Here is a 25,321-nt window from a genome sequence, read left to right on the forward strand (position 1 = left end):
GCCCCTTAATGCACTAATTAATACATCAAAATTCAAGAAATAAACTGAAAAATATATAAAAAATAATAGAAAACAAACTCTATAAAATATATAGAAAATATAAAAAATAAACAATAAGAAGTATATACACGAAAAAATAATGAAATAGTTATATCAAATATAGAGAACAAAATAAATGAAAAAAATAATTACAAATATTAATACAAAAAATCGATTTATTCTCTGGATTTTGTTTATTATCATTATTTGTCACGTTTTTTCTGTGTGTTTATCAATTCATTTTATTTCATTTTTGGCATTCTCTCCATGTCTCTATTTCTTGGATTGACATTAGTCTCTTTCTCCTTATTCCAATCTTTGGTCAGAGTCCCCGGTACTGGTCTTTTGTCCATGATAATGGATATATCATGTCTATTGCAAGAAGCTTATTCCTGTCTTATCTCTTTGCCCCGTGCACATCTGCAGCGCCCCCTCCGTCGCGTCACACACCGGGACCTATGTCATTTCCGGTTATTGACACGCAGTGGGAGCCCTGTGAGCCGGCACGTGCTGCTACTTCCGGTCTTTGGAACGCAGCACGGGCCGGCTTGAATGGGCGCATGCGCGGACAGCGCATCCGGACGCCGTTCGCGTCCCACAATCAATTTACAATCATATCATTGGAGACTTCCCCATACCGCCCCTCTGTCGCTTGATGATGACGAGGTGGTCACCGCCCCCTCTTTCTCCATCAGGAATCAGTGTCCAGCTGCAAGGTAGCAGTATATTGATTACTTTGTATATATATCTGATGATTACTATTAGGAACCAGACACTCCTGAGGAAGCCAGCAAGTCTGGCGATACGCGTTGGGCTCTTCTGCTGACCGCCACAGACACCCCCCATTATGCCATTTTTATGATAAGTATTTATTATCTATTGTTGATGGATTTCATGCACTTTACATCATTATATGCTGATTGATGTGGGGGTTCATATATGAATTTGTGGTGATTCAGATGGGCATGCGCCGATACACGGCTTACATGGCCCAGATTTGTTGTATACAACGTTTTTAAAAAACTTTTTTATGCTGTGTCTGTTGCCTTAATAAACTTATATTTTTGTAGATGTGCGGCTCCCATTTCGGTATTCTTTTTCTCTTTTGTTATATTGTGCTTCACATACCGAGGGCCGGCACTCTCCTCTTATATTATTGGATGTGCCCCTATCTTTTTTTGATTGCATGGGCATTATTAAAGCTGGGAACACTATAAAAAATTATATACACTGTGGGAAACATTTATTTTTCTGGGGGCCTACATGGGGGCATTATTAAAGCTGGGGATACTATAAAAAAAATTATATACACTGTTGGGTACATTTATTTAGCTGGGGCTTACCATCCTGTGGGTGTTCTCAGGAGGGTGGGTCAAATTCATCCATTTTTAATGTTCGTTTTTAACGGACATGAAAAACTGATGCAAAACGGACATTAAAAACTGACACACGGCCAGAAAATAGATGCACACACTTATGCAAAATGGCCTGACTTTTTTTTTTTCTGTCGTGTACATGTAGCCTTAGCCGCAGGAAATCGCAATATGCAAGGGTGGGCATGGCAGCCACTTTAAAGTAATCTCAAGATGGAACTTCATATAACAAACACATTTACCAGGATTCTTTAATATGATTAATATGATATAGTAGACACAAATGTCTAGACTCGAAATGACACGATATTCACATACTTTTGGCAGATTCAAGAACAGATGCAAACAGACGCCCTACGCTATAAAGCCAAAATTGAAGATCTTGAAAAGGCATTGGCTGAAAAGGGACAGGTTGGTAGATGACATATAATCTCAAAATAGGATAACAATGATTTTTTTTTTGTTTATGAATTTTTTGTTGTTCATAGGATTCCCACTGGGTGGACGAAAAACAGCTTTTCAGAAAACGAAATCAGGAATTAATAGAAAAGGTAAAGTATCACTTGGGCAGGTCATGTCACTATACCCGAACATAAGCTTAGGAACAATGAAGCCTAAGGAAATGTTTTGACCTGACAACACTATACAATTATAATAAATATGTAGCTGTGTGAACACAAGTGATGAGCGGCAGGGGCAATATTAGAATTTGCGAATATTTGGGTGAATATTCGTCACATATTCGCGAATTAGAGAATTTGTGATCTCCAGTCATTATTTTCTTGATTGTGAAAATTGGCAATCGGAAAATTTGCAATAAAAATTTGTGATCAACACTACTTCTAAAGTCAGATATTGCAGCCTTTTCATTGGCCCACAAGCAAGAAGCAGTGAGGGATCATGGGAAAATTCTAGAATATTTGTGATTACGAAGATATAGCACTATATTCTAGATATTCGCAAATTATCAAAGTGCAATATTTGCAATAAAAATAGTCTTGGCTGGGGTGAGTTTGCGGCTCAGGAAAACAACGGGAAAGTACAGCTCTGAGGCCTACTTCATATGTATCGGTCTGTACCACAAACTCCCTCTTGAAGTCGGGCGTCACCAAAACCGGTGACCCACACAGGACCGACTTCAAGGCGGAAAAAGCCTCTTCCGCCTGGTCATTCCAGCAGACCATCATGGACTTCCGTCCTTTCGAGAGCCCTGTCAACCGAGCCGCTAAAGTGGCAAAATGGGGAACAAACCTCATGTAATAGCCTACCATTCCCAGGAAGGACTTGCTTAGTGGTAACAGGTTGGGGCAAATTCCGAATCGCCTCTATTTTATTTACTTGGGGTTTGATGACTCTGCGCCCGATGACATACCCCAGGTACTTAGTCTCCTCTAACCCTATTGCTCATTTCTTTGGGTTAGCGGTCAGTCCAGCCTTCCTAAGGGAGTCAACTACAGCCTGCATTTTGGGTAGATGACTTTCCCAGTCGGTACTGTGGATGACAATATCATCCAGGTAAGCTAACGAGTACCGACGATGTGGATGAAGTACAATGTCCATGATTTGTTGGAAAGTGGCAGGGGCACCATGCAGACCAAAGGGTATCACTTTATACCGATACAGCCCCTCAGGGGTTACAAAGGGAGTTTTCTCTTTGGTAGCCTTCGTTAAGGGCACCTGCCAATGGCCCTTCGTGAGGTCCAAAACAGAAAAATAAGGTGCTTGTTCTAATCTTTCGATAAACTCATCTACCCGGGGCATGGGATACACATCAAGCTTGGAGGTTTTATTTAGTTTGCGAAAATCGTTACAGAACCGTAACGTCCCGTCCGACTTGGGTATTAAGACTATCGGACTGGCCCATTCACTTTTGGACTTCTCAATGACGTCTAGTTGCAGCATTAGCTGCACTTCCCCCCGAGATGGCTTGTCGCCGAGCCTCGGGTACCCAGTATGGTTTTAACCAGACTTTTGCCTGAGGCTCAGTGACAATGTCATGCTGGATTATGGAAGTGCGTCCAGGGAAGTCGGAGAACACATCCGTGTTCCGACTAATGAACTCCCTGGCTTCCTGAGCCTGTTTAGAGGAGAGTCTGTCAGCAATTTTTACTGTGGCAACTGCTTCTCTTGCATCAGACAGAGGGGCATGAACCTCTTCTCCTAGAAAACCTGGCCGTGGGCTGTCTTCAGTAGAGGACTCCCTATTTTTCCTGGCTTTCGCCAACCCGGCTGGTGTACTTTGCTATTTACCTCTCCAACTTTCTTAAGTACCTCATAGGGCCCCTGCCACCTAGCTAGGAACTTACTGTCTATGCTTGGTACCAGAACCAAAACCTGATCACCCGGGAGAAGAGTTCTGGACCCAAGCCTGCCGATTACAGACCCTACTCTGGGCTCACTGCGCTACCTCCATATGCTCCCTGACCAGAGGCAACACTGTCTCCATCCGTTCTTGCATCTGGGTCACGTACTCAATAGCACTTTTGTGCGGTGTGGGTTGTTATTCCCATGCTTCTTTGGCTACATATGTCCAACAGACTGTGAGGGTGTCTGCCATATAGCAGTTCAAAGGGCGAGAACCCAGTAGAGGCCTACCAGGCAATCCGTTTGCGGATGATACACGGACGTCCATAGCTGTTTTATGTGGAGCAACTTACAGAGTTCCCTCATGACCTTGGACATAAAAGGGGTCCCTTGGTCGGTCAGAACCTCTTTAGGTAGTCGCACTCGGAAAAACATCTTCATTAACTCCTTAGCTATGAGTTTGGCTGATGTATGTCGCAGTGGCACCACCTCCGGGTACCAAATGCCGTAGTGTAGAACCACCAAGATGTGTTGGTTCCCTCTAGCAGACTTCGGTACTGGGCCTATGAGATCCATAGCGATTCGCTCGAACGGGCCTCGATAATCGGAAGAGGTACCAGGGGACTCCAGGTTGGGCAAGGGGACTCCAGGTTGGGCAAGATTTACAAAACTCTTCTACCTCTCTGAACACACTGGGCCAGTAAAACCGCTGTAGTATCTGGTCCTGCGTTTTCTGCCATCCCAAGTGACCCCCAAGAACATGTTGGTGGACAAGCTTCAATACGCGTTTGTGATAAGCCTTGGGCACCACCAGCTGTTCAACATGCTCCCCAGTTTTTAGTTTACCCGATACAGCATTTCCTGGTGAACAACAAAACAGGGAAACATCGACTTGGCCCCAGGTTTTTGTGGTTCACCATCAATTATTACAACATTCTCCCAGGCCCGGGATAAGGTTGGGTCCTGGTATTGGGCGGTTCAAAAATTTTCACCGGAGACATAGAGTTCTGCCAATTCAGGACCCGATGGCAAGTCCTCAACGTCTCCTACCAACAGACTCTGCGGGGTTGTCTCCCCCTCCTCCACCAAAGTGGCGATCACCCCTACCACAGGACCTTTGGTCTTGGGTTCCCAGGGTTCTGGCCTCCTGCCCGAGCCAGGCCACTCTGCTGGAGTCACCCCTGACTCAGGGGTATCAACAATTCTCATGGCCGGCCACAGGGCTGGGAAGCCCGGAAAGTCTCTCCCTATTATTAGTTCATAAGGTAAAGTGGTGGCAACGGCCACCTCGTGGGTCCACCTGCTGCCTCCCAGGGCGGTGGGATAGTCCTTTAAATCTCCATGTATACACACGACCCTGATTTTTCAGCTAGTATATTCGGCGGGCCGCACCAGGGTAGCTTTACCAGGGACACCAGACTCCTTGAGTCCAACAAAGCCACTTCCAGAGTGTCTCCCACTTCTACCTGGCACAGGTGGTTATTGTCTATAGTCTCTGGGATACCTGATGCACACAGCTTCCTGGCGTACAAAGACAATTTGCGGTATGCATAGTTAGTCTCCATGGTTTCGCCCCGATGGGGACAGTCGGCCCTTACATGGCCAGGCTCCTGACACCACCAGCATACTATCGGAGCTGGGTATACCCCATCCAGGCTTGGTTGGCTCAAGTCTCTGTGTCTGGGATGGAGATAGCTGGGGTTTGGCTGCCCCCTCCCAAACGAAACCCCTTTCAAATTCCTGGTAGACTCATAGCGTTCCACCAGGTCCACCATCTCAAGGGCATTACCAGGAGACACCTGGCCGATCCAGTGCTGGAGGGGTTATGGCAAAGCTTGTTAGGCCGCACCAGGGTAGCTTTTACCAGGGACACCTGAGAGGCATGTAACTCAAAAACGTCAGTGTTTTATTCACATTTACGGCAACAAAACAGTGCGACAGTCCATTTGCAGTTTTGGTGTTCGTTCACAGCTAGACAGTTCATACAGCAACACAGTCACCTGTTACCCTAGGTCAGTGATGGCTAACCTTGGCACTCCAGCTGTGGTAAAACTACAGCTCCCAAGATGCCCCGCTTGCTTGGCTGCTCTCAGAACTGTATAGAAATAAATGTAGCATGCTGGGAGTCGTAGTTTCACCACAGCTGGAGTGCCAAGGTTAGCCATCACTGCCCTAGGTCTTAGTTCACACCCGATCGGCATTGCTCAGGACAGAGCAGACGTCCCAAACCCAGGCCTCCAGCGTAGCACATGGCTCAGATCCCAATACAGTGATTGCCAGAGCTCCTCTGTCAGAGAGAGGTAATCACACCCAGCTGACACTGCTGGCTGGGTTTTTTATAGGCCAGTCAAGACCGGCCTGGAACGTGTGGAGTAGTCACCCAACCAGCACTTTGACTACTCCTAGTAAGAGCCGTCTCGGATCAGCTACACAGCTATACTAAATAGCTAGGTGTCAAACAGCACATGAAAACTGCTCGATGACACATACCTTCCATCAACAACTGACCCTTGCACCTTCCTACAATTTATATATATATATATATATATATATTTAACTATAGCTCTCCTATAATTTCTGCCACCTACTGGTGAACCAGGCACATTACATGAACAATTACATAACATTAGAAATGCACAGTGTGGAGGACCTGGAAAAAATGCATAACATGACATGAGGTTAGACCATTAAAGACAGTAGCAACACCTCTGGGGTGTTAGACCACTCCCCTGTGCAGGGCCTGGCTCTTCTCTGTTTGACATACTGCTAGATCAAATAAATAAATAAAAAGGAAATGAAAACACCCCAAAAAAGTCAGTAATTTTCTCACTTCACCACGCTAATAAGCCATTTTTTCTCACTAATACACGCCTAAGAAGGTTTTAGAACACATAACTGCACTGCTAAACGGCAAATAGGCCCTTACTTTTTTCCACTTATACACTCCACGAAAGGCTTTAGAACATATAAATGCACCCCATAACGGCAAATTATATATATTTTTTTGCCACTAATACACGCCAAAAAGGGCTTTAGAACATATAACTGCACCACTGATTGGTAAATCGGCCCTTATTTTTTTCCATTTATACACGCCACAAAAGGCTTTAGAACATATAACTGCAACGCTAAACGGCAAATAGGCCCTTACATTTTTCCACTTATACACTCCACGAAAGGCTTTAGAACATATAACTGCACTGCTGAACAGCAAATAATATATATTTCTTTGCCACTAATACATGCCAAAAAGGGCTTTAGAACATATAACTGCACCGCTGAACGGCAAATGGGCCCTTATTTTTTCCACTTATACACGCCACAAAAGGCTTTCGAACATATAACTGTACCACTGAATGGCAAATAATATTTTTTTTTTGCCACTAATACACGCCAAAAAGGGCTGTAATTTTCTCACTTCACCACACAACAGCAAATACTTTTTTTTGTGCCACTAATACATGCCAAAAAGGGCTTTAGAACATATAACTGCACCGCTGAACGGCAAATAGGCCCTTACTTTTTTCCACTTATACACTCCACAAAAGGCTTTAAGACATATAACTGCACTGCTGAAAGACAAAAAATATATATTTTTTGTGCCACTAATACACACCACAAAAGGATTTAGAACATATAACTGCACCGCTGAACGGCAAATAATATATATTTATGTGCCACTAATACACGCCAAAAAGGGCTTTAGAACATATAACTGCACCGCTGAACGGCAAATAATATATTTTCCACTATATTTGTCACTTATACATGCCAAAAAGGGCTGCAATTTTCTCACTTCACCACACAACGGCTAATAAGCCCTTTTTTCTCACTAATACACGCCTAAGAAGGTTTTAGAACACATAACTGCACTGCTGAACAGCAAATAGGCTCTTACATTTTTCCACTTATACACTCCACAAAAGGCTTTAGAACATATAACTGCACTGCTGAACAGCAAATAATATATATTTTTTTGCCACTAATACACGCCAAAAAGGGCTTTAGAACATATAACTGCACCGCTGAACAACAAATATTTTATTTTTTTGCGCCTCTAAGACACGCCAAAAAGGGATTTAGAACATATAACTGCACCGCTGAACGGCAAATAATATATATTTATGTGCCACTAATACACGCCAAAAAGGACTTTAGCACATATAACTGCACCGCTAAACGGCAAATAATATATTTTTCACTATATTTGTCACTTATACACGCCAAAAAGGGCTGCAATTTTCTCACGTCACCACACAACGGCTAATGAGCACTTTTTTCCCCACGAATACAAGCCAAAAAATGCTTTACAACATATAACTGCACAGCAAATAAGACGTATAAATATTTCCTTGTAATAACCCCTGTTAATGCCTGTATCAATCAGCACTTGCACCCTAATTAGAATGTTTTGCTGGAATTACAGAGCTGTATAATGGCAATTTGGATCCCCAGTCAGTGCAGCAAGGTGTAATAGGATTGTTCCTATTACCCAGGCTGTAATCTCCCCTACTGAACCCTGTTCTGCTTCAATACTGTGGAATGATTCCTCCTTATCCTTTACCTGAACTTCTATACAGCAAAATAAAAGTTTTAAAGTCTTTTCTACAACTGTCCCTAGCGCCTGCTGACGTCTCTCCCTGCACCAAGTACAAAAAGGCTGAATCCAAGATAGCTGAGGCTATTTATAGGGCTGGCTGGCTGCTGATTGGCTGCATGCATGGCATTGTGGGTTATCACTCGTTCCCAGAGTTCCATGCTCCGTGTCCAAACACGTACAGCAGCCATTTTAGGAAAAAATTTGATTTGTTACCACGAAGCGTGTGGAAATTCAGATTTTTCCTGAAATTCCGATCAAATTCGACTTCGTCAACTTTGATTCGCTCATCTCTAAACATATTTATCACAAAGCTCAGTTTCTTTCCCTCCATCATATCCTGTTCTCAGGTTCACTTTTCATATATACACTACTCACAAAAAGTTAGGGATATTTGGCTTTTGGGTGAAATTTATGGAAAACTTCAAAAGTTCACACTACAGTGATATTATATAGTGAAAGTAGGGTATTTAAGTAGAAGTCTGGAATGGTGATTTCCTCATCTCAAACAATCTATTGAAGCAAAAGCCAACAACAGTGGTGGGTATACCCCACAGAAATGTCAATGTCTCAATAACTTGTCATGTGGCCTTGAGCATCAATAACAGCTTAACGACGTTTCATCCTGTTTACAAGTCGACTTATTCTCTGCTGAGGCATGGCATCCCACTCTTCTTGAAGGGCCTCCCTCAGGTCATTAAAGTTCTGGGGCACAGAGTTCCGAGCCTCTATACGGTGACTCAGCTGATCCCATAGGTTTTCAATGGGATTCAGGTCTGGAAAAAGTGCAACCAACTCCATTTGAGGTACTCCAGTCTCCAGCAGCCGTTCCCTAAGGCCTCTAAGGCCTCATGCACACAACCGTAAGTATTTTGCGGTTATCAAAAACGGATGATGTCTATGTGCATTCCATATTTTGCGGAACGAAACAGCTGGCCCCTAATAGAACAGTACTATCCTTGTCTGTAATGCGGACAATAATAGGACATTAAATTTTTTTTTTTGCAGAAGGGAAATACAGACATACAGAAACGAAATAAAAAAGTAACTTCCTTTTTTTTGCGGACCCATTGAAATGAACGGTTCCGTATACGGTCTGCAAAAAAAAAAGAACTGACACGGAAAGAAAATACGTTTGTGTGCATGAGGCCTAATGATACGACCTTGATGAGCTGGTGCATTGTCATCCATGAAGATTAAATTAGGCCTGTGTTATTCATGCAGAGGCACAATGACTGGATTAATTATGTTATTCAAGTAGTATGGGCTTGTCAATTCATCATCGGATAACCCCTTGAAGCATAATAAAGATGATTGTATTTCACTTTCAGATTGAGAAACTGGAATCTGAAAATAATCGTCTACAACAAGAACTGCAAGATGCTAGAGACCAGAATGAGTTGTTGGAATTCCGCAATCTGGAGTTAGAAGTATGACTGGTTCATGAGATAATCTTTTATTTCTCTAAGTTTCTTTACATTTTGTGACTGTCTAAAAAATATAATAATCCCTATACATAATTACTATAGAAGTTACTTGCAAGTATTATCATATAGTGATCCTGCATCATCAAGTATTCAAGAGTACCTTCTTCTAAAGAAATAGAAAAAAGAAAAGAAAAAACTAATTTGACTATGCATAAAAAACAGTGGTGTAACTAGAAATGAATGGCCCCCTCCCATGCAACCCCCACTCCAGTGGCTAGTCAAGATGGCTCTCACAGCCGATCCACCCGCTTCCTACAGTGTCACTGTAATGTCAACGTATAATACTGTTGAAGGGCCCTGACAGTAAATTTTTTTAGTCCTCATCCTAGGTGGGCCTCAAAGCAGCTGCTTCCCCTGCTTCCCCTATAGCTACGCCCCTGATAAACAAGTTAAGAAAAGGCAAACATTTAAAGAAAAATGAGGGACATCACATCTTTCATGTCCCACCTCATATCAACTGATTCCAGGGGACCCAAAAATTCTGACAATTAACTGTTTTATTTTTGTTTAAAAAAATCTAGAACTTGAAATTAATGTACTTAATATAACCAGAATACCCCTTTAAGTTAATCTCGGTATGACAATTCTCGCTGTTGTCAAAATGCATACGGATGGAGTAGAGTTAACATGTATTCTTGTTTTTATATCTGACCATGTAACCTGTATATTGATAGTAGAGCTTTTTTTACATGAAAATTATTATTACTTCTGGTCAGTCATTCATAAGGCTCAGGAGTCTCATTCCAAAATCTTAGCGTTTTAATGATCAGCATAAAACTCTATGGTAATCAGGGGGTTGACTGGCACAGCCATAAGACAAATGATAAAATACCTAGGTAGATGGGGTGCACATTTGCATGGGTGGCAATGTTCTTTTCTGTAGGGCACTAAAATGGAATTTAAACACATCTCAGTACTCTAACATTATCAAACATGTTTTATAGTTGAACAGATGTCCAGTCTCACCATTGGCAACCCCTTTATGTGGGGGTCATTGGGGAAGGGGGCGGTGGGGTGGCAGCTAGACAAGTGATTTGTAATATTCTATGGAATACATGTGTGGCTCTAGATTTCCAGAATGACTACATTCTCGCTCATATTCTGTAGAGGGTCCCAGGTAGTAGATGCCCCTTTATGAAGTCTATATGCCCTGGCGATACAGTTGTCTTAATGAGATAACCTTTTAATTTAGTAGACACATTGATACAGCAAAGGGGTTTTCGGGGGAGAATGTTTTAAATGGGAGCATTGCTCACCTCTTTGCTCCCTTGTTGCTGCTGTTCCAATGCTGCTCCACTCCACATCTGTTTGCCCTCCACTTCCTGTTCCTACCCCAATGCACAGGAAATGACTGAAGATGCCCACATAGCAATGGGGACTGCTGACAACTTTGGCTTTGTAACCTATTTTTTTCCTTCCAGGAGCGAGAACGAAGGTCACCTGCATTCAATTTACAAATTCATCCATTTTCTGATGGAGTCAGTGCCCTACAGATTTACTGCATGAAGGAAGGTGTTAAGGTATAGGACATTTATTGTGTATTCATTTTATATTTATCAAAGTAACTGAAGGAGAGGCCAATGCTGCCACTTAACGGACAAAAAACAGTTTTTTCTGTCGACTAACGCTTCTTAAGATTTACATTACTATTTTCATTTTTTAAGGATGTCAACATACCGGTTCTAATCAAACAGCTAGATATTCTGGGAGACAATGGGGTAAGTAGTACATTAGATATACTTATACCCATGGGCAGCTAAACATTATTCCACGCTGAACTTCCATTTTACTTCCCTGTCAGAATCTAAGGAATGAAGAACAGGTTGCCATAATTCAAGCGAGCACCGTGCTGTCATTGGCTGAGAAGGTAATGTTAAAATATTTATCGGGTTCTGGTGGTCTCCCTAGGCTTGCATCAATTAGAGTTTAGAGATGCCTATGAGGTATATGTGAGTGCTCATACATAATGTACAACTGGCACTTAAGATTACACAACATACAGCATGGCTTGGATGGTATTTCATGTATGTCAGTGGAAAATGTTAAAGACCTCCTTGAAACCAATCTCATAAATTATAGCTTTGGTTACTAAGTGGCAAGAGCCGTCAATGTGAAACAGTCCACAAAACTTTTACTGTCATTGTGGTTTAATCATCTACAGACAACTAAGGTCAGTGAGTTATACTCTGAATTCATATCCATGAGAATACACTTTCCATTTTGCGTTGTTATACAGGTTTGATGGGTATTTTACATCCTCACCTCTCAATCCTTACTTCAGTCATTATTATTGTATATGGTTCATTCACATTCTCAGGATATACCATCACTTTATCATCTGTGTTTTCTTCTTTTTTTTCTTCTGGAGAACGCCACTGATTCATAGAATGAAGGGGCTGCAGCACTGATCCTCAATAGCAGCACTACCAGCCCCATTTGCTGTGCAAGGAACGGCCGTTGGGCTTATTAGCTGGTACCACTGTACAGGGAAAGACTGCGAGGGGGACAAAGCTCAGAAACAGTGCTGCAGCCCATTAAATATGAGGATTGGTTGGGATCCCAGAGGTTGGACCTCCACCAGCCATAGCAATTTGCCATAGTATGATGAGATGGGAATAACCCTTTAAAATGAGTCCATTGACATTATATAGACATGGAAAGAATAGACTATAATCAATTCTATATAGGTATTTATACATGGCTTGATTGCTACTACATACTTGTATACTGTAGAAGAAGTTTTTTGCATATGTGTCTTTTCTAAGAACATTATAATAAATGATGTTAAGTAGACCATTTAATAATAAGATATATAGATATATATCTCATGTCTATAAAATAATCAAATACTTTGAATAAGCATCATATACAAATATATAAGATTATAATTGCTACAAAAAATATGTAAGCAGGTAAAAGACTAAGTAAACAGAATAATATATAGCTGTAAAAGATCACAATAAAGTGGTCTTACAAAATTGCAGATCTTCCTCCGCCTTTATGATTGCACTAACGGCATGTTCAGCAGTTCTAAAACACTTTGGACTTATTCACATGGCCACATTTTGAGCCTTTGTTAGATATGTTATATGCTCTATGACTATATGCTATAGCAGGGATCAGCAACCTTCAGCACTCCAGCTGTTCCAAAACTACAATTCCCAGCATGCTTCATTCATTTCTATGAGAGTTCTGAGAGAAGCACAGCAAGTATGCATGCTGGGAGTTGTAGTTTCACATCAGCTGGAGTGCTAGTGGTTGCCTACCCCTGTGCTATAGTATAGTCTTAATTATGAGACTTTACCAATGGAAGTCTGCCACCTTGTGGTCATCTTGAATACTACTTCCAAGTACAGCGGAATGTCAGCTGACATCACCTGGTTATTTCAAAGCCATACAATGACAGAAAATCATAAAGAATTATTGCAATTAAGCCAAGAAACATATTATGGCTATATGTATATGATAAAACTATTTGATAATGATGGGTGCAGTTTCCTTTTTGTACCCACAGTGGATACAACAGATTGAAGGTGCCGAAGCCGCACTTCATCGGAAGATGATGGAGCTGGAGAGTGATATGGTAGGTAGATCTCAGATGAGAACAGGTAGATCATTACACTATGACTAATATTGGTTTTGCCAGTGCTTCCCTCTCAACAACGATGGATTTCAACCTTCACCTTATCAACTTTACTTGCATGTATGGCAGGAAGCTGCATGTGAAATCATGATGTGAATCATATGAGGATGATTTAAGACAAAAATGTAAAGTTTAATATACAAACCAGATTGTGAAATGCACAAGCCTAGGCCACTAAGGAATTCATACATACACTCATTGCAATTATTTTTTTTTTTTAATAACGCACCCAGATAAAGATGTCAGATGCTCCCAAACTGTGCACGCAGTTATGTCTATGGAGGCAGATATGTAGATGATTACAGGGGTGGTCTGATTAGACACTGGGTCTTGCCACAAGGGGGCGTAAAAGTGCTTCCCCCTTGATGAGAGATCACTAACTGCTAGACATGTCTAGATAACGCACTCCAAGGCATTTTGCCCAGTTCACAGGCTTTGGTAGGGTCCACATCTTTGGACTGAGAGAGACCGGATGGTTCTTTTAACAAACTGCCTGCTGTTCAGGCCATTCTGACCTAGCCATTAGGAGGTGTTGGGAGCACTATTTAAAGGAGGACATACACATGGTGAACAGGCTCCGGATTGCCCAGACAGACCACTAGTACAAGGGGATTGTTTGATCTGCAGACAAACATGAGCAGCTCCGACAGTTTCCTTGTTCATCATCCAGACACAGGAGACACCTTCATTCCACATCCCTGTCTCTGCCCGGACCATTTCCAGGTGCTTAGCAAAAGGAAATTTGGTGTCATGGCATCTATTACGTTTCCTGCGATTGACATCCAGCCACTATCACCTTTCTTTGCAGTGGTGTCATAAATGAGTGACAAATCCAGGTTCCGTTTGGGATCCGATGATGGTCAGCTTCAACTATAGAGGCCTCATATTGGGCGTTTCAATCCTGCCCTTGCTGTGGAGCGATACAAAGACCCTTCTGCTGGTGTGATGATCTAGGGGGTCATCGCATAGCAGTCAGTCATCCCTAGTAGTCATATGAGGGGTAATATCAGCTCAGCGATATGTACAGGACATCCTGATATAGTGTAGCTGTTGCAGTGCAGGGTGTTGGTAGTGTGAAAGGTTCTGCTGTCCAGACATACATGCAGACCTGCTAAAATGTGAAGTTTCACGTATTGCGCCAAAATATTCGCATCATTAGTGCCGATTAGCGCAATCACAAAACATTAGTGAAACTTCTAGCAGCTTGAAAAATGTAGAAAAATTTACCCACGCCTGTGTTTTGCGTTCATTACGCGAATATTACATTGTTGATTTTTTGCAATCAAGAAATTAATCTCAAATTTGAGAATATATGTTGAATATTCGCCCAAATATTCGTGAAATATTGCGAATTTGAATATAGTCCCTGCCGCTCATCACTACTCATTATTCCTCTGTACGTTGGTGTATAAATATGTGAATCTTCAGATACTGTCTTAAAAGATGTCTGAGGGAGAGGCCTTAGTAGTCTTGACAGTTTACAATTGTGTCATCGACTTTTCAGTTAGCCAATAAAAAGTATCAACCACTGAGGAATCAATTTTTTTTTATCTTGAATGTAAGAATGAAACTTTGGACATTAAATTATATATTAACCCTCTCTTGTATCAGTATAAGGCTACATTCACACAATAATGGTAATCTATGGGGTTATTTACATGGACGTTTTTGATATGGCCAATGAATAACGGGCATCAAAAAATATAACATGTTCTATTCAGTCCGTTTTCAGCCTCCTTGCAATTGAAGGGGATTGTTATTAACGTCTGTTTCTCATAAAAGCATCAGTAAAAAATGTCTATACTTACTATATACAAGTTTTTCAGTATATAATAATAATATGTATAATATTGTTGGTAATATTTTTGCACCATAAAAAGAAGTACTAACTGTCAACCCACCAAGAATCAATATACTACTTAATTCCTTTAGGAGCAGTTCTGTAAACTGAAGGGGTATTTGGAAGAAGAACTGGATTACAGGAAGCAAGCACTAGACCAAGCATATGTGGTTTGTACTGAATAGTGTGACAACATACATGCAGTATATTATGTCAGTGTATGCAGTAAATGAAGGTTAAAGGGGTTGTCTGGTTTTCTGATTGGCAGGGGTCTGACTCTCAGCACCCCCAACGATCAGCTGTTTGAAAAGCCTGCAGCACTTGTGCGAGCACTTCATCCCCCTCAATGCTTACCTACACGGTCACGCCATTTGAGTCCCAGTCACTTAAAGGGATTCTCCGGGAATTAAGAAAATGAAAATACCTAAATATCACTTTATTATAAATATATTCTCAAATACCTTTAATGGCTCGTTTTGTCTGGGGAGCAATCATCAGGGGAAACAAAATGGCCGCTGTCCTACCAGTACACACAGAACCTGTCCTAATCACACAGGAGGACAAGTTACTTTACAACACTGAGGTAAAGAGATGCCTCAGCCTCCTCCTCCTCCTCTCTACTTGTAAGGGGTTATGATGCTGAATACAGATGATAAGATTTTTAGCTGAATCTCTTGGAAATTTAGTTATTTAGTTCATGAGGAGACATGAAGTACAGAGAGGACGGAAAGGCTGTGATAATGTGTCGCTGTGGTAATGGAGACTATAAACAAGTGCTGCTGCTCATTAGCCACACCTCACCCTCCTCTCAGGTCTCCTCATCTTCTCCATTCCCACAGAGATTCACCTGTATTCAGGATCATGAATCCTGACGAGCAAAGCAGACAGGAGGATTAGGCAGCTCTTTTCCTCAGTGTTGTGAAGTAACTTGTCCGGCTGTGTGATTAGGACAGGTTTTGTGTGTACTAATAGAATGGCGGCCATTTTATTTCTCCTAATGATTGCTCCCCAGACAAAACAAGTCATTCTAAGTAATGAAAGGTATTTGTGAATATATTTATTATTAAATAATATTTAAGTATTTTCATTTTTTTAATTCCTGGAGAACCCCTTTAAATGGAGAAAGGTGTAAGTACACTGCACTGCTACTTTAACAACCTCTTTAACAGCAGTAAATGTTCAAGTATGTTGGAGATAATTAATGCCTAGCTGAACAGGAGTGATTTATATGGGGGGGGGGGACATGAATGCCATGCATAGCCTTCAGGTGGCATGATATTGATAACATACATAAAGCCATACATTGTAATTATACTTTTAACTAGCATCCTCTCTGATCAGTTGATGAAAGTGAATGGGACTGAAGTGCAATACCAGACACATCCACTACTAAAAGTGTGGAGCTGTTGCCAGTAAGAATGAATGGGACATGACGCTCACTGGGCACCATGGCTCTTTTATGCAGCTGATTGCAGTCAGACTCTCACCAATCTAATATTGATAGCCTATCCTAAGGATAGGTGATCGATTTTAAAGAGAACTATGAACTATTTGCAGTAAATCTCTACTGCAGATAGCCCCAATAGGTCATATGGAAAGCGTTTTAAGACAAATACACAGATTTATTGCTACCTTCATTTTGCATGAAATGGTTTGAATAGTTTGGTGTATCAGGAATGCTGTAAAATGTGCTAGGTTAAAGGCAAATGATGAAAAGTGATCCTCTTGTTCTCTTTTATCTGATTACCCACTGACTGAACAGCGAATACAAGAATTGGAGGCCACCTTGTACAACGCATTGCAGCAGGAATCGGTTATCAAATTTGGAGAGTTACTCAATGACAAACAACAAGATGAACTGAGAATGGCTGTGGAAAAACTGAGGAGGCAGATGTTACGGAAAAGCAGGGAATTTGACTGTCAGATCCTGCAGGAGAGGATGGAGCTTCTCCAGCAAGCTCACCAGGTGACTATTGGCAGACATTGGGATACTTTATATAGATCTACCATATTTGTCCTTCTCCAAACAGTTCCCCACCAAGATTAACAGACAATGTAGTCCTGTCTTTGAATTATATCCGAGTAAACCCAAGTGTCAGTTATGTCTGGAATCAGCATGGGACATTTAGGCCCCTTTCACACGAGCGATTTTTCCGCGCGGGTTCAATGCGTGATGTGAACGCATAGCACCCGCACTGAATCCTGACCCATTCATTTTCATGGGTCTGTGTACATGACCGTTTTTTTCACGCATCAGTTCTACATTGCGTGAAAAATGCAGCATGTTCTATATTCTGTGTTTTTCACGCAGCCCTGGCCCCATAGAAGTGAATGGGACTTCGGTGAAAAACGCATTGCATCCGCAAGCAAGTACGGATGCAATGCGTTTTTCACTGATGGTTGCTAAGAGATGTTGTTTGTAAACCTTCAGTTTTTTATCATGTGTGGGAAAAACGCATCAAAACGCATTGCACCTGCGCGATAAAAACTGAACAACTGAACGCAATCACAGACAAAACGGACTGAACTTGCTTGAAAAATGGTGTGAGTTTCACTTAACGCACCCTGATCGCATTCGGATCTAGTCCATCACGCCCGTGTGAAAGAGGCCTTAGTGGGGGGTTTTGAGTCCCGCAACTTAGGCTTCTTTCACACGAGTGATACAGATTATATCAGGATCTGTTCAGTGACAAAATAATGGTTTTCCATGCATCAGTTTTGTCTGGAATTGGGTTCAGTGTTTCATTGTTTTCCGCGTGGATGCAATCAGCTTTTTATGCGTTTTTCACAGCCGTGAAGGAAAACTTATGAAGATCACTCAACATCTCCTACCAACCATGAGTGAAAAACGCATTGCATCTGTATTGCATGCGGATGCCTTCATTTTTTCATGCAAGCCCCATCTACTTTTATGGGGCCAGATTTGCAAAAACACACAATATAGAATATAGTGCAATGTTTCCTGAAGTCAGAGATGATGTGTGAAATATGATTCTCATTTGCACATACCCATTGAAATGCATGGGTCAGGATTCAGTCCAAATGCTGTCCGTTTGAAACACACATCGCATCCAGACAGAAAACTTGCTCGTGTTAAAAAGGCCTTAAGGTTTCACTCTTTTGCTGCCATTAATATTACAATTCCAGAAAACCCTTTTAATACTGATTTGGGCATATATTAAAATAATGAAAGCGACAATATACATACAATGTTAGTCTCTCCCAATTGCAGACATCTCCAGGAAATTTTCTTGTAGTAATTACAAGATTATGAAGAATAGCAGCTCATCTGATAAATCCACAAATGTAACTATTTTATTGTGATAATTGCTTGTTTTCAGAAGAAACTTAAGGCCTATTGCACACGACCGTATGGCTTTTTCAGTGTTTTGCGGTCCGTTTTTCATGGATCCGTTGTTCCGTTTTTTGTTTCCGTTGTGTTTCCGTTTCTGTTCCGTTTTTCCGTTCCGTTTTTCCGTATGGCATATACAGTATACAGTAATTACATAGAAAAAATTGGGCTGGGCATAACATTTTCAATAGATGGTTCAGAAAAAACGGAACGGAAACGGAAGACATACGGATGCATTTCCGTATGTGTTCCGTTTTTTTTGCGGATCCATTGACTTGAATGGAGCCACGGACTGTGATTTGCGGACAATAATAGGACATGTTCTATGTTAAAACGGAACGGAAAAACGGAAATACGGAAACGGAATGCATACGGAGTACATTCCGTTTTTTTTGCGGAACCATTGAAATGAATGGTTCCGTATACGGAACACAAAAAACGGCCAGTAAACGGGAAAAAAAAACGGCCGTGTGCAATAGGCCTAACTAACATTACTTAAGACAAAATCAGCTCAGCTGAAATCATACATGGCAGTTTTTGAAGCAGTTTTCTTTACCTAAATACAGGAGTGGATACCATATAAGGGAAAGACTGATCCTTCTGTAATTTTCACTTTTTACTTTGCACAATTCCTACTGCTGTCTTTGTTTTTTTTTTTTTAATTGCCACAAAGAGTACACGTGTAAGTCTAGTCCATAGACTTCTTCACATATGCAATTTTTTGTTAAAAAAAATATGAATTTCATTAGTTTTGGTGGTGTTTTTGAAGTCCTATAGAAAGAAAAAGTATAGGAAAAACAGCAGGGAAAAAAAACAGAGCATGCTAAGTTTTAGAAAAACTGACCTTCATAGACATTCCACATTACATTTCAGAGCCACAGTATATAGCGGCCTTAGCCCTTAATAATGTACAGCAGTGGCATAACATACACTCAATGTCTCAGAGATATTGCCCTTTTTCTAAAGCATGAGAAATGTAGCAGGGCCTCTGAAATGCTGCATGTATGTTATGCTGATGCTACACTATTAAATGGGTTTGCCTAGATTTTTTGAAAATCCAGTCTTCTGACCTGTGGAGACAAGACAGTTCAGCTGCAATGTGCAACGGAGAAGTCAGAATTGACAGCACAATGGATGGGTAAGTACTGGGGAAACCATTTTCCCTTCATAGATCAGAAAAATACTTTTCTCAGATTTTTTTTAAAAGCTTAGAGAATCCCTTTAAAGGCTAAGGTGGCTATATGCTGTGACTCTAAAGCCTCACATAGAACACAGGCACCAGAAGAAACTAAATTATTTTTGAAGGACATAAAGGGGTTCTTCACTTGGACTGAGGTATTGCTGACCAGTACCCTCACCAATATCAGATTGGCAAAAGTGCTGAGAAATGTAATCCATACCTCAGTCCCAGAGAACCCCTTTAAAGAGGACTGACCACTAAAGTCAGGTCTGTGAACCATGTTAATTAAGATGCAGATGCAATTTGTAACCGTCAGATTAAGTAAATGAACAGAGAAGAGAGCTTGAGAGCAAGTGTTTTGGCATAGGGTTGGAAAGTTTTATGTAGATACACATAATTCTATAGATAATACAAATTGCATTATTTAAAAAAGCTAAATAAAACCACAAATACATGGTTACCCTACATATTTGGTCCATATGAAACCAGTAAGTGGATTTCAGGTCAAGTCTTCAAAGGATCTGAATAATTTTCATAGCTCATCTGAATTCTGGCTTCCTCTTTGATTTCAGAGAATAAGAGACCTGGAAACAAAAACAGATATTCAGAAGAGACAAATTAAAGACTTAGAGGAAAAGGTTGGTTGTAAAAGTTAATATTTTTGAATCCTATAAAATTGTTTCTTTCCCTTAAAGAAACTTGTGGTTATGACTAAAGAGCTCATGGAGAACATAAAGTACAGAATGAGCAAGGCTGTACTGTATGTGGAACCTGCCAACAGCCGTCAACGTGGAATGCAAGTTAACGGTAAAACTTGCTTAATAATGAACCCTATTCTTATAGAAATGTTCACTACAGATTTATTAACCCCTTTCTGCGAAAGGATGTAACTATGTCCAGACTCCAAGTGACTTGGCCACATCCAGCGTAAAGTTGCATCAAGTACAGTAGATGGTGTGAGCTCAGGAGTTGAGCCGATACCATCCCCAGTGAATGTTCAAAGTGATAAACAGCTGACACCTTGCTGCAACTGGCAGGATCTGCACTAACTCCGATCCTGTCAGGTCCACCCCTTAGATGCCACAGTCAATAACGACCAAAGTAACTAAGTTGACAGAGGGAGAGGCATCCCCTGTACCCTATTAGTCTCACTGCAACACAATTGCAAAAGTGACTAGAAGCCCAACAATAGCCTTTGGGTCTGTCATCTGTGGAAGACAAAGTATAATACACTGTAATACACAAGTATTGCAAATTATTATTTCAGCAGTCAGGACATTGGAGGGTCAAGTACCCTAATGGGACAAAAAAAAACATACATTTTTAAATTTCAAGTTAATAAACTATTTTTGCCATAATATCTGCAAACGAACATGTACTACACATCTGCAACAAACTGATTTATAAACTGTTCATGTTACTTATGCCATACAGTAAATGCTGTAAAAACAAAAAATGGAAAAATAAATTCAGAAATGGTTGATTTTGGTCACCTCACCTTCCAAAAAATGATGTAAAAAGTGATTAAAAGTCCTCCAAACTTTACTGAAAAAAATGTATAGGTGAGTCTTAGAATATGGAGACATATAATACAAATGATTTTTAACAAAAAAGCTATTTTATGATGCTAAAGTATTAAGGAATAAAAACACTGTATAAACTTAGTATTGTGGTAAGCTTACCAACTCACAAAATAAAAAACTATCTTGCCATTTAAAAAGTACTTTGCACCCCATAAAAAAATAAAAATAAAAAACACAGACAATTGCTATTTTTCGACCACCTTGTCTCCCAAAACATGGAATAAAAAGTAAATAAAAATGTTAAAAAATTGAAATTACAGTTTGTACTTAAAGGAGTTGTGTCACTTCAGCAAATAGCATTTATTATGTAAAAAGTTAATACAAGGCACTTACTAATTTATTGTTATTATCCATATTGCTTCCTTTGTTGGCAGGATTCAATTTTCCATCACATTATACACTGTTCATTCCATGGTTATGACCACCCTGTAATCCATCAGTGATGGCCGTGCTTGCACACCATAGAGAAAAAAACAGCCTATGCATGCTTCCAAAGTCCCAGCCACCAGACGGGCCGCAACTTTTTCCTATAATGTGCAAGCACAGCCACCGCTGATGGATTGCAGGGTGGTCATAACCATGGAAACAAACAATGTATAACACAATGGAAAAAAGTAATAAAACAAAAAAGATATAAATTTGGTATCATCAAAATCATACTGACCCAAAGTCCGAACTACCCCAGAACAGCTGATCGGCAAGAGCGCTGGGTGTCAGACCCCACCAATCTGATATCGATGGCCTATCCTGAGCACAGGCCATCAGTATCATAATTCTGGAATCCCCCCTTGGTTTTCCGAGATTTTAATACTGATTACCTATCCTCTGCCTTGAATGCAGGACCTTTTATTAACAGAAAATAGCTAATTGATTTGCTAAACCAAACTTTCCCTATAATTCATTATAATTTCATTGGTAGGTTTACTTCTGATAGATGTTAGAACAGCTCAGAATGACAAACTTTACTGATCGTATTATGACACTGTAGTTTAGCTCCATCCAGAACTTGAAATATCACAAGAGAATGGAGTATACTCTCCCCACTAAACATTACTTCTCTAAACTCCTTAGATGCAGAGATCTAAGGGGTTGTCCTGGCCTGTTCCCACCAGATTGTGACTAGCAACATGATCCAGCAGAATATTTCTTAATATAGTCCAAGCGTATCTGGAAGCTCCAGCGCTCAAATTTAAAATACGTAGGAGTGTCCCCAGCTACCGTGTACTGTTTATATATTATTGGGGTCTTTTTATGTGGTAGAGACACTGTCTACTGTAACCACCGCTTGCACGATGTCTACAACTGTAGCACAATATCTACCACTGTGCCAGGCAGATTCCGAGATCTGACCTATTCTCAGGCTTGTTTGCTCTTATATACCTACACTTTTAGCAGTATCTTATTTATGATATTATGTTTTTTGTGTTAATGGAGGTTTCCAATAAAGAAGCTAAATCCAGTCCATAATTAAAAGCATTGTTTGTATTTTCACTTAAATTAAAAATGTTTTTTATCCGCTGATATTCCAGGAACAGTGTTACTATAGCACCACCTGCAGTATCTATTGAACAGCCTTTCTATGTCCACCTCAGTAAATGTGCCAAGGTGGACAGACATGCTATGTCATGCTTCTCTCTCTGCAGAGGCATTCCTGGTGTGGTGAGCCGGCTGCTTTTGAAGCTGCAATGTTATCTCTTCTTCTCAAAGGAGATGCTGAACAAGTGCAATTACAGTAATGCTGTCTTATCCTCTTATCACTTGCTCAGTATCATCTCTGAGAAGCAGAGGCAACATTGCAGCTACGGAAGCAGTTGCTTCACCACACCAGGAATCTCTCACACAACTGGAAGAGCAGAGAGGGAGACAAGACTGATCATGTGTGTCCACCTCGGCACATTTCCTTAGGTGAACACAGAAAGGCTGTTCAACAGAAACAGCAGGTGGCACAATGCTGACATAATTCCTGGAATATCTGGTGATATAAGAATTTTTTTAAGCGTAATAACCCAAAATGTTTATAATTATGGGCTGGATTATACTATGAATGATATTCATCATTGGACAACTCCTCCTTTTTTTTGTTTTTAGAGATTTTAGATCTCAGTGCTGGACAACGTTAGCAAAGCGAACCTATTGATCTGCTGAAATGAATTAGTTAGCACATTGTAAATAATAGTGTGTTACATCATTCTTATGTGTTTAAAGTTATTCTTATTTTTATGTCACATTTTTGCCAATTTTCTAAAAAATTCCTTTTCCTCTGCAGTTCCTTTTCCTATTCTTGTTCTTTTCTCTTGCCTTCATTCTTTGGCCTTGACATTAATATTACCTCTTGATCAGGTAAGAGCTATTCTTTGTCTTTCCTAACACTCATTCACTTTAAATTGCTAACATTGATGTAAGTAAAGTAGAATTAAACAAAGTTATTAAAAACTGTTAATCTTCCATTTTGGCACGGCTAGATATTAGATAGTATTCCCCAACCAGCGGCTTGGGAGACTCATGAGGCTCTTGGTTCCCTACATGCGTTTCTTAAGAACCAGGGGCATCCTATCATCACTAAAGCTGGGTACCAGACATTCATTTGAATAGGACAAATCTGCAATTCCAAGCACAGCCACCACAAAAAGTATGGAAATGTGCAATACCGATTGAAGTAAACATTGAAGAGGATGCAGACAACCACCGATCTAATGTTAAAAACCTGGAAAATCTTTTCAAGCCCTTCTCCTCCAATGGTAAAGGGCATGCTGGTCTGCGTAGGGAAGGATCAACATGTATTCACCATGAAACCTTTCAATAGAGCATAGAGCAACCCATTTCCAGAGGTCCTGAAGCCAACTCTGTATAATCCACATATTCTGACAACAGATTAATTATATGGGTATTAGCTCACATATATTATATTCGGTGAACATATAATATATTCTATTTGTATCATATAATATTATATATCTTTCTCTGCCTTGGTTTCAGAGTTCTAGGAAATATGGATGAGTCCTTGTAAAAGATCAACGTTTCCATATTTGCAGAAAGGAGGTAGTGCAGTGACACAAGACCTTGGAATTGGAAGCCACTGTCCCTTATCTGCTATGTTTTGTTGCAGTGTGGCCGGTTGGAGGTCACAATATACATTCTACACTCAGTGGAAATGTAAGCGCTTATTCTAAAATAGAACATATGTCCTGAAGAGGATCAACAAGTCAATAGAAGAATGCGTCTTGGGCATAGAACCAAAGCTAATGAGAAACAATCTACTCCCTGCTGTGCAGGGGAACACTATTAATGTAACACCATATATCCAATGAAAGATTTAGGAACAAATAAGCTGCAAATGGACAAAGCTGGAAACGTATCCCCATCCCGTCCAGGTCATTTACAATAAAATATTCATTGATTACAGTCTGGTTTACTTAATACAGGGATGCTATTCGTCTCAACTCAGGAATAGTGACAACTAAAATGTAACTAAAGTCCGGTGGGTAAATAGGATTTACCAGTCTAACACTGAAGACTTGCTGGGCATCCACTGTTCTTCCAGCATGTTGAGCATAAGGAACAAAGGCATGTACCTATCAGCACTGTATGGGCAATCTCTATTAGGTTGTATTGAAGGCTTAGGCATAGTGATATAACTAGCAAAACAGATTAGTCAAACTGTATACCAATGGAAATTATCTTTAACAACTATGCATCTGTGATGATATACCTGTATTATCATGTAGTAGATACTGTACATACTGCCTTATGGTCCTGTATGAAAGAAGATATAACCTGACATTTGAGTAAAGATGGTCATAAACATTAGTTCATTCTAGGGAACCGCACTGATAATCTAATGGGGACAGCTCATGTGTCCCTTGACTTCTGCTTTAAGGGTACACAAGGATTAGGCAAGTTGAATTTTAACATGCCTTTGTGTC

General features: G+C 40.5%; 1 protein-coding gene across 1 annotated transcript in view; it reads left to right on the forward strand.

Annotated features, from left to right (window-relative positions):
- JAKMIP2 (janus kinase and microtubule interacting protein 2) overlaps positions 1 to 24,949 on the forward strand; it is a 161,733-nt gene extending 136,784 nt beyond the window's left edge. The window contains exons 12-22 of the mRNA XM_044280740.1: positions 1,740 to 1,823; positions 1,901 to 1,963; positions 9,645 to 9,743; positions 11,222 to 11,320; positions 11,465 to 11,518; positions 11,602 to 11,667; positions 13,315 to 13,383; positions 15,376 to 15,453; positions 17,046 to 17,249; positions 20,388 to 20,453; positions 24,375 to 24,949. Of these exons, the coding sequence (XP_044136675.1) occupies positions 1,740 to 1,823; positions 1,901 to 1,963; positions 9,645 to 9,743; positions 11,222 to 11,320; positions 11,465 to 11,518; positions 11,602 to 11,667; positions 13,315 to 13,383; positions 15,376 to 15,453; positions 17,046 to 17,249; positions 20,388 to 20,453; positions 24,375 to 24,395 (903 nt within the window). The 3' untranslated portion in view covers positions 24,396 to 24,949. The remainder of the gene's footprint in view (positions 1 to 1,739; positions 1,824 to 1,900; positions 1,964 to 9,644; positions 9,744 to 11,221; positions 11,321 to 11,464; positions 11,519 to 11,601; positions 11,668 to 13,314; positions 13,384 to 15,375; positions 15,454 to 17,045; positions 17,250 to 20,387; positions 20,454 to 24,374) is intronic.
- Positions 24,950 to 25,321: the final 372 nt, after the last annotated feature.

Source organism: Bufo gargarizans, chromosome 2, assembly GCF_014858855.1.
Source record: "Bufo gargarizans isolate SCDJY-AF-19 chromosome 2, ASM1485885v1, whole genome shotgun sequence".
NCBI lineage: Eukaryota > Metazoa > Chordata > Amphibia > Anura > Bufonidae > Bufo > Bufo gargarizans.